This window comes from Hypanus sabinus, chromosome 6, assembly GCF_030144855.1.
Source record: "Hypanus sabinus isolate sHypSab1 chromosome 6, sHypSab1.hap1, whole genome shotgun sequence".
Taxonomy (NCBI): domain Eukaryota; kingdom Metazoa; phylum Chordata; class Chondrichthyes; order Myliobatiformes; family Dasyatidae; genus Hypanus; species Hypanus sabinus.
This window is the reverse complement of record NC_082711.1, coordinates 180,607,086-180,617,532: the sequence shown is the minus strand read 5'-3', so window position 1 is coordinate 180,617,532 and position 10,447 is coordinate 180,607,086. Positions and strand designations below refer to the sequence as shown.

Below are 10,447 nucleotides of genomic sequence, written 5' to 3'. Positions count from 1 at the left end.
ACACACACAGGTACACACAGAGCTACACACACTCACAGATTCACACACACACACACACACACTCACAGATTCACACAGAGCTACACACACTCACAGATTCACACACTCACACACACACACACACAGGTACACACAGAGCTACACACACTCACAGATTCACACAGAGCTACATACACTCACAGATTCACACAGAGCTACACACACACACACACACACACACACACACACACACACACACACACAGAGCTACATACACACACACACACAGCACAGAGCTACATACACACACACACAGCACAGAGCTACATACACACACACACAGAGCTACATACACTCACAGGTACACACAGAGCTACATACACACACACACACACACACACACACACACACACACACACACACACACAGAGCTACATACACACACACACACAGAGCTACATACACACACACACAGCACAGAGCTACATACACACACACAGAGCTACATACACTCACAGGTACATACAGAGCTACATACACACACACACACACACACACACACAGCACAGAGCTACACACACTCACAGATACACACACCCACACACACTCACAGGTACACACAGAGCTACATACACTCACACACACACACACTCACAGGTACACACAGAGCTACATACACACACACACACACACACACACACACAGAGCACAGAGCTACATACACACACAGATACACACAGAGCTACACACACACACACACACACACACACACACACACACACACACACACAGGTACACACAGAGCTACACACACTCACAGATTCACACACACACACACACACACACACACACAGGTACACACAGAGCTACACACACTCACAGATTCACACACTTACACACACACACACACACAGGTACACACAGAGCTACACACACTCACAGATTCACACAGAGCTACATACACTCACAGATTCACACACTCACACACACACACACACAGGTACACACAGAGCTACACACACTCACAGATTCACACAGAGCTACACACACTCACACACACACACAGACACACACACACTCACACAGGTACACACAGCGCTACACACACTCACAGATTCACACACTCACACACACACACACAGGTACACACAGCGCTACACACACTCACAGATTCACACACTCACACACACACACACACAGGTACACACAGAGCTACACACACTCACAGATTCACACACTCACACACACTCACACACACACACACACACAGGTACACACAGAGCTACACACACTCACAGATTCACACACACACACACACACACAGGTACACACAGAGCTACACACACACACAGATTCACACACACACACACAGGTACACACAGAGCTACACACACTCACAGATTCACACAGAGCTACACACACTCACAGATTCACACACTCACACACACACACACAGGTACACACAGAGCTACACACACTCACAGATTCACACACTCACACACACACACACACAGGTACACACAGAGCTACACACACTCACAGATTCACACACTCACACACACACACACACACACACACACAGGTACACACAGAGCTACACACACTCACAGATTCACACACTCACACACACACACACACACACACACAGGTACACACAGAGCTACACACACTCACAGATTCACACAGAGCTACATACACTCACAGATTCACACACTCACACACACTCACACACACACACACACACACAGGTACACACAGAGCTACTCACACTCACAGATTCACACACACACACACACACACACACACTCACAGATTCACACAGAGCTACACACACTCACAGATTCACACACTCATACACACACACACACACACACAGGTACACACAGAGCTACACACACTCACAGATTCACACAGAGCTACATACACTCACAGATTCACACAGAGCTACACACACACACACACACACACACACACACACACACAGAGCTACATACACACACACACACAGCACAGAGCTACATACACACACAGCACAGAGCTACATACACACACACACAGAGCTACATACACTCACAGGTACACACAGAGCTACATACACACACACACACACACACACACACACACACACACAGAGCTACATACACACACACACACACACAGAGCTACATACACACACACACACAGCACAGAGCTACATACACACACACAGAGCTACATACACTCACAGGTACATACAGAGCTACATACACACACACACAGAGCTACATACACTCACAGGTACATACAGAGCTACATACACACACACACACACACACACACACACACACACACAGCACAGAGCTACACACACTCACAGATACACACACCCACACACACTCACAGGTACACACAGAGCTACATACACTCACACACACACACACACTCACAGGTACACACAGAGCTACATACACACACACACACACAGAGCTACATACACACACAGATACACACAGAGCTACACACACACATACGCACACACACACACACACACAGGTACACACAGAGCTACACACACTCACAGGTGCACACACTCACACACACACACACACACACACAGGTACACACAGTGCCACACACACTCACAGATTCACACACTCACACACACACACACACACACACAGGTACACACAGAGCCACACACACTCACAGATTCACACACACACACACACACACACACACACACAGATTCACACAGAGCTACACACACTCACAGATTCACACACACACACACACACACACACACACACACACACACACACACACACACACACACAGATTCACACACACACACACACACACACACACACACAGATTCACACAGAGCTACACACACTCACAGATTCACACACACACAGGTACACACAGAGCTACACACACTCACAGGTGCACAGTGACCCACAGTGATGTAGCCAGCTGTGTATACACGATTCCATTGTGTGTGAGTACCTGCAGGCTCGGCCCTCTCGCTGGTAACCATGTGATGTTTAACGGATGACTGGGTCCTTGTCCAAGAGCCGGCTGCTTGGGAGACGGCAGCACCTTCACCATCATGTGTCCAGCCTGCGAGCTCACCCTCTGCTGCCTTTCTCTCACTCTGGACTGCTTCCATTTCCTGGCCTTCCTCTTCCTGTGGCCCAGAGAACATAGAACAGTACAGGCCCTTTGGCCCACAATGTTGTGCTGGCCCTTTAACCAACTCCAAGATCAATCTAACTCTTCCCTCCCACATATCATCCATGTGCCTATCTACGAGAGTGTTAAATGTCCCTGATGTATCTGCCTCCATTCCACACACCTACCAGTAAAAACCTAGACATCACCCGTACTCGTCACCTTCAAATTACGTCTCTTTTATTAGCTATCTCCACTACTGGGAGAAGTCTCTGGCTGTCCACGCGATCTTGTACACCTCTATCAAATTACCTCTCGTCCTCCTTCACCCAGCTCACTCAACCTTTCCTCGTGCCAGTTCAACTGTGATCTTATGGAACAGTGAACCAGGCTCGATGAGCCAAACAGCTGGCTCCTGCTTCTGGTTCCTAGTGTTCTTAATAATGGGGAGCAGCAATTTCCTCACAGGGAGGGGGGATCTCAACTAATTTTTGAAGGATGAGGGGAAGAGAGGGAGGGTTGTCACAGGGAAGGGAAGAAAAGGGAGAGAGGAGGAGGAGGGGATCTTTGCCTGTAAGGGTGGAGTGGGACACCCCTCATCACCCTTCCTTAATCTCCCTCATGCACCCTCACTGTCTCTCCCTTGCCATATCAGCCCCTCATGGCCCTCACCCCTGGATGAGAGACCTGACCCAGGATTGGGAAGGGCTGGAACTGCAAGTGCAGATCTGATGGGCTGAATAGTCTGTGTGTTGGTAACTCACCTCAGGAGGCAGATGAGGAGGAAGAGGAACAGTGCCACGGACACCAGGAGCAGCACCAGGATCAGCCAAATTAATGAGGCCTGTGTGGGCCCAGAACCAGCTTCTAAACAGGGGAGAGGGGAGGGAGAAAGGAAGGGGGAACAGAGGCAGTGGAAGAGCGAGAGGGGAAAGAGAGAGAGAAATAGAGGGGAGAGAGAGAGATGGGGAGGAGTGGTGAGGAAGGGGGAGAGAGAGAGAGTGAGTGGAGGAGGGTGGAGGGGAAGAGAAAGAGATAGATTGGGGTAGGGGAGTGTGAGAGTGGTTGGAGGAGGGAGAGGAAGTGGGGGAGAAAGAGAGGAGATGGAGAGAGAGAGGGTAGACATGAACCCAATAACTACCATTCAAAACCTCGATACTGAACGCAGCAATAGGGATCTACATGTCACAAATTCTGTATCTACCCCCATCCTCCTCCCTTATCCTTTCACTCCCCCTCACACCACCGTCCTCCTTTCCCCCTCCCCAACCCCTCCAACCCTTCCCCTTCCACCCCTGCCCCTCACCGGCTGATCTGGTGCTGTGTATGGAAGTGGTGAAGTTCGAGTCGGTTGCAGTTGAGGTCTCGTTGTCCATCAGTGGTGGGAGGTGGGAACTCTGCCCCAGCTGAAAGACACAAACCCAGAGCAGTTCCAGAGTCTTCCTCCACACTGCCCCCCCACCCACGCTCACCGCAGTATACCCGGTAACAGTCTCATTATTACCCCCCCCCCCCCACCATGGACTCAACAACAGCCTAACAACTCCTCAAACAGCAACGCCAACATCAGAACTTCAGGGGCTGATTTCCCTAATTCCCTGGATTCCGTACACTACAATCCATCCAGAGTTCTGGCATGATGGGAAAGAGCTGCAGAAAGTTGTGAACTCAGCCAGTTCCTTCCATCATGGGCACCAGCCTCCCCGGCAACCAGAACACCTTCAAATGGCGACTGCCTCAGAAAGGCAGTGTCCATCATGAAGGACCCCCATCACCCAGGACATGCCCTCTTCTCATTGTTACATCGGGAGGGGGGTACAGGAGCCTGAGGGCAGACACTCAATGATTCAGGAACAGATTTCTGAATGGACGATGAACCCATCAACACCACCCCACTACTTTTTTTCTCTTTTTTTGCTCTACTTATTTAATTTAATTTGGAAAATATATTTCTGACTTTGAAACTTAAAGGTTTTATTGTTGTGTATTGCATTGTACTGCTGCCACAATACAACAAATTTCGTAACATATGCCAGTGATATTGCACCTGCTTCCGGTTCAGAATGTGATCTAACAGTAACATAGTTCCTGGCTTCTCAGACCAAGCCCCCTGACCATCTCGGCTGTTTGATCTCTGTGGTGTAGACAGGGTCACAGGTCACTCCCTCACCCCCTTTCCCACCCCCACCACTCTTACCTCCTGCTTTCAAGTCCCTGTCATAGACAGGGGGCTAAAGGAAGTCGGCATGTTCACAAAAACTTTCATTGATGCACCATGGAAAGCATCCTTTTCCAATGTACAGCTCCGTACACATTGTACACAATGTACAGCTCCGGACACATTGTACACAATGTACAGCTCCGGACACATTGTACACAATGTACAGCTCCGGACACATTGTACACAATGTACAGCTCCGGACACATTGTACACAATGTACAGCTCCGGACACATTGTACACAATGTACAGCTCCGGACACATTGTACACAATGTACAGCTCCGTACACATTGTACACAATGTACAGCTCCGGACACATTGTACACAATGTACAGCTCCGGACACATTGTACACAATGTACAGCTCCGGACACATTGTACACAATGTACAGCTCCGTACAGCAGCTAGTCTGCCTGAGTCCATTAGAAGCTGCAGAGGGCTGTAGGTAGAGCTGTAGTACTTGTAGTACCTAGCTGTAGGTAGAGCTGTAGTACTTGTAGTACCTAGCTGTAGGTAGGGCTGTAGGGAGAGCTCAGCACAGAAACTAGCCTCCCCTCCGTGGACTCTGCACTTCCACAGCCTCAGAATTAAAGACCACACTTACCCCAGACATTATCTCTTCTCCCCTCTTCCATCAGATGATACAAAAACCTAAAAGCACATCCCACTAGGGTCAAGGACAGCTTCTACCCCACCATTGAACGGTTCCCTATTAGTTGGACTCTGATCACAAGACAGGATCAGGAAGTCTGCTCCGCCATTCCACCCTGGCTGATTTATTGCCCCTCTCAACCCCATTCTCCTGCCTTCTCCCCGTAACCTCTGATGCCCTGACTAATCAAGAACCGAACCTCCTTGTTGAACTCACAATTTACCCTGGCCCTTGCACTTTCCTGCCTGCCTGTCTCTGCAGCTGTGACTCTTTGCTCTGCGTTCAGTTACTGTCGTAACAACTTCGATGCACTGTTGTGGAAATCATCTGTTGGGATGGCATGCAAAACAAAGTTTTTCACTGTATGAAAACACTAATTTACCAATTGACCCAATGGCGTGTACCCACATTCCCTGAGTATTTCAACGCTGCGGAGTTCTCTCAAATCAGCCACGGCTGGTCCCGAGCTTGGCTGTGAAAGGAAGCCCATCCCGTAAAAACCCAGCTTTACAGAAATGCCAACAGAAGCTCCAAAGACCTCACCCTTGGGAGAGGAAGGAAACACCAAGAAAATGTGCTGCATCTGGGACAGTGTGAAAGACTGGTCCAGAATAGAGAACTCTGACAAGCTACTGTTCGTGGTCCATGTCCCAGCAGAGGAGGTGGGCTTAAGCAAGTATGAAAGTTCCCTCTCTCCCCCCTCACCCTCCCATGCAAGTGCTTCTGTCAGCTACACAAGAAATTCCTCAGCTGCTGGAAATCCAGAGAAATACACACAAAATGGTGGAGGAACAGGCGGCAACTATGGAAATGAAAAAAACATTTGAAGTTTCAGGCCAAGGTCCTTCATCAGGATTGGAAAGGGAAGGTGAAGATGCCAGAAAAAGAAATAAAAACGCAAAAGTCTGCCTCTGGCAAGGAACGGCAACCCTGGGTGTTTGCATTGACCTCTGCCCCTGAATCCACATCAGGACCCTGCCACTAGCAACCAGCCGCCAGTCTGGGGAGTTCCTGGTCCCTGGTGCTGGATCCTGATATGTTTGCAATCCAAAGGTTCTTCAGAACTCAAGAAAGAGGCATAAAACCTGTTGCTTACGGCGGTTTTAATAGATACTACAAGGATGAAAAAGTGAAGACGAGAGAGCTGGCAGAACAAAGAAAAGACAAAGGAAAATATAATCGTGGGTGTCTCAGATTCAGACTGGAGATAACAGCATTCCAGTGACAACAATCAACTGATAACATAGCCAGGTTTCAGTAGCATGACACGCAGAGTGAAAACTAAGAACTTTCTAGAGACATACAGACGCAACTCTACTGTAATTACCGGAACATTCTCTGAACAATCAAGAGTACATGCGTAGGTGATTAGGAAAGTTATACTACGTGGAAAATAGCAACTCTATACCCCAGTCTAACACCAGCAAGTTACTGAACTGTACCTGGTGTCTGGAAGATAGAACATAAACCAGTACAGCACAGGAATGGCCTCTCCAACCTACGATGTTCTGATGAACCAGATAAATTAGTAATCAAATGGCCAACTAAATCAATTCCTTCTGCCTGCACAATATCCACGTCTATTTTCCTCACATTCCTGTGGCTGTCTAAAAGCCTCTTCAAAGTCATTTCTGTATCCACCCCTACCACGACCATGGGCAGGACATTCCAGCACCCGCCATTCTGTGTAAAAGAACTTGCCTCTCGTGCCCTCATTGAACTGGACTCTCGTGCCCTCATTGAACTGGACTCTCGTGCCCTCATTGAACTGGACTCTCGTGCCCTCATTGAACTGGACTCTCGTGCCCTCATTGAACTGGACTCTCGTGCCCTCATTGAACTGGACTCTCGTGCCCTCATTGAACTGGACTCTCGTGCCCTCATTGAACTTCCCTCTCGTGCCCTCATTGAACTGGACTCTCGTGCCCTCATTGAACTGGACTCTCGTGCCCTCATTGAACTGGACTCTCGTGCCCTCATTGAACTGGACTCTCGTGCCCTCATTGAACTGGACTCTCGTGCCCCCATTGAACTTGCCTCTCGTGCCCCCTCACCTTAAAAGCATGACCTCTGGGATCAGACATTTCAAATCTGAGAAAAAGATATTGCAAATCTACTCTATCTATGCTTTCATAGTCTTACGAGCCTCTGTCAGATCTTATCTCAGACTTACTAGAGTTTTGTAAAGCCTCAACATAACTTCCTGACCTTTAAACTGAATGCCTCGACTACTATATGCCCTCTTACCCACCCTAGCAACCTGTGCAGCGACTTTCAGGGAGCTATGAACTTGGATCCCCTGCTCATCAACACTGTTAAGGGTCTCTTTACAGGTTCTTTAAGATTGTCGTAGCCAGGGATGAGGGTTAGTGGGTCAAGCTCCCACTGCCTATTAAATGTTCCCAATGGTGGGTTTCCCTGACAACCAAGTCCAGCCCTGGTCTTCACGTGTGGCTTAGCTTCTAAGCCCAGCAGAACCTTTTCTACTGACAGGAGAAGGGGCAAAGGTGGGTTACTGATACCTTAAAGCCAATCACACTGGGCAGATGGGGTTGGTGAACCGTGGTTGGCAGCTCATCCAGGAGAAGGCAATCTCTGATCTCAGACCTCTGCTGCCTTGTGGCTGTGCTCAGTCGTAGGGGAGGCTTCGGGAGTGAACCCAAAGGGAAGATCTGGAGCTGGAATGCCGAAGTTGAATTCAATGCTGATGGGCGACCCCTGTGATCTGCTGGGTGCCAATCTGTCTCGGTGTCTAGTGTTTCTTTGGATTCACCTTCTGTATGGAGAGGGTGAGCCAGCTACACTGGTGACAGTCTGCTCTCCGTATCGTACTGCCCTGGCTTGCGTATCCGACGTATTCAGCTGGAATGGAACATCCATGGTCAACCCCGACAATAGAGAGCCTTAAGACTCTTCTCATTTGACCTACCACATTTGGCTGTGTTAAACTCTATCTGTCATTTCTCTGCCCTTACCTATAACTGATCTATATCCTGTTGTATTTTTGACAGTCATTTACACTATCCACAACATCACCAATCTTCATATCATCTGCAAATCCACTAAGCCACCCATCTACATTTTCATCCAGGTCATTTATATACACCACAAACAGCAGAGGTCCCTGCAGAACACCACTAATCACAGACCCCCGGCTCGAATAAGTCCCTTCAACCACCACCCTCTGTCTTCCCTGGGCAAGTCCGTTCTGAATCCCAACAGCCAATTCGCAGTGGACCCTGTGCATCTTAATCTTCTGGATAAGCCTCCCATGAGGGGCTTTGTCAAGCACCTTACTGAAGTCCACATTGACAACACCTACAGCTCTACCTTCATCATCACCCGCACCAGCTCGTCAAAAACTCAATCGAGTTAGTAATTCACAACTTTCCCAGTGCAAAGTCTTGTTGGTTCTCCTTAATTGGATCATGGTCTTCCAAATGCTCATAATCCCTATCCCTAAGAATTCTCTCCAGTGACCTCCCAATCACTGACGTGAGACTCGCCGGTCTATAGTTTCCAGGGTTACCCTTCGTTCCTTTCTTGAACAATAGAACAACATTAATTACTTGCCAGTCCTCCAGGACCTTGCCTATGGCTGAAGAGGACACAAAAATATTCATCAAGGCCCTAGCAATTTCTTCACATGCTTTTCTTAATAACCTAGAGTATATTCCATCAGGCCCTGGAACTTATCCACCTTAATATTCATTCAAGACCCAACACAACTTCATCGTTTACCTCAAAATGCCCCAACGTATCAATACTCTCAGCGCTGATCTCCCTATCCTCCACTTCCTTCTCCTTGGTAAAAACCAATGTAAAGTATCGTTAAGAACCTCACCCACATCCTCCACGTTCAAACAAATGTTCCCACCTCTATCCTTGAGGGGTCCTATGCTCTCCCTAGTTATCACGATGTATGTATAGAATATCTTGAGATTCTTTCATGGCCCCTTCTAGCTTTCCGGAGTTCTTTTCTGGCCTCTTTATAATCCTGAAGGGCTCTGTTTGATTCTACCTTCCTCTGCTCTTCATACTTCTCATCACCTCCCTCAACGCCCAAGTTCTCTTACCTCGTGGTCCTTGTCCTTCCTTCTCAAATCAAAATCCTCCTCTCTACGTTATCGAAAACTCCGTGGAGATATTGAAAAATGCGAAAGCAGAGATGGAGAGAAAATTCCAAAGTGAATCTTTCGTTCCTGTCGATCCATTCACTCACCCTGCAGACGTGAGGTTGGTTCTGGATAGTGACATCCCTCCTCACCTCTCTCCTTCACCAGCCGGCCCTCTCTCCTTCCCTCTTTATCTCTTTCTGTTTTCTGTAACTCTCTGTCCCTCTCTCTCTCCTTCTTCCCATCCCTTTCTCACTCCATTTATGCTCCCTTCCCTTTTCCCTTTTCTGCTCTCCTTCCAGCCTTGTGCAGCTCTCCTCGTGCCTGCCTG

The 10,447-nt window shown here is 48.5% G+C and overlaps 1 protein-coding gene across 2 annotated transcripts in view; it reads right to left on the bottom strand.

Moving 5' to 3' along the window:
• si:ch211-167j9.5 (tyrosine kinase receptor Cad96Ca) overlaps positions 1-10,447 on the bottom strand; it is a 67,209-nt gene extending 56,762 nt beyond the window's left edge. Inside the window, exons 1-5 of one of the 2 annotated variants that reach the window (XM_059973740.1) lie at positions 10,078-10,447; positions 8,524-8,863; positions 4,436-4,535; positions 3,894-3,996; positions 2,965-3,178 (exon numbers count right to left, since the gene is read on the bottom strand). In XM_059973740.1, the coding sequence (XP_059829723.1) occupies positions 2,965-3,178; positions 3,894-3,996; positions 4,436-4,505 (387 nt within the window). In that variant the 5' untranslated portion in view covers positions 4,506-4,535; positions 8,524-8,863; positions 10,078-10,447. The remainder of the gene's footprint in view (positions 1-2,964; positions 3,179-3,893; positions 3,997-4,435; positions 4,536-8,523; positions 8,864-10,077) is intronic. The other variant, XM_059973741.1, reaches the window with a different exon arrangement.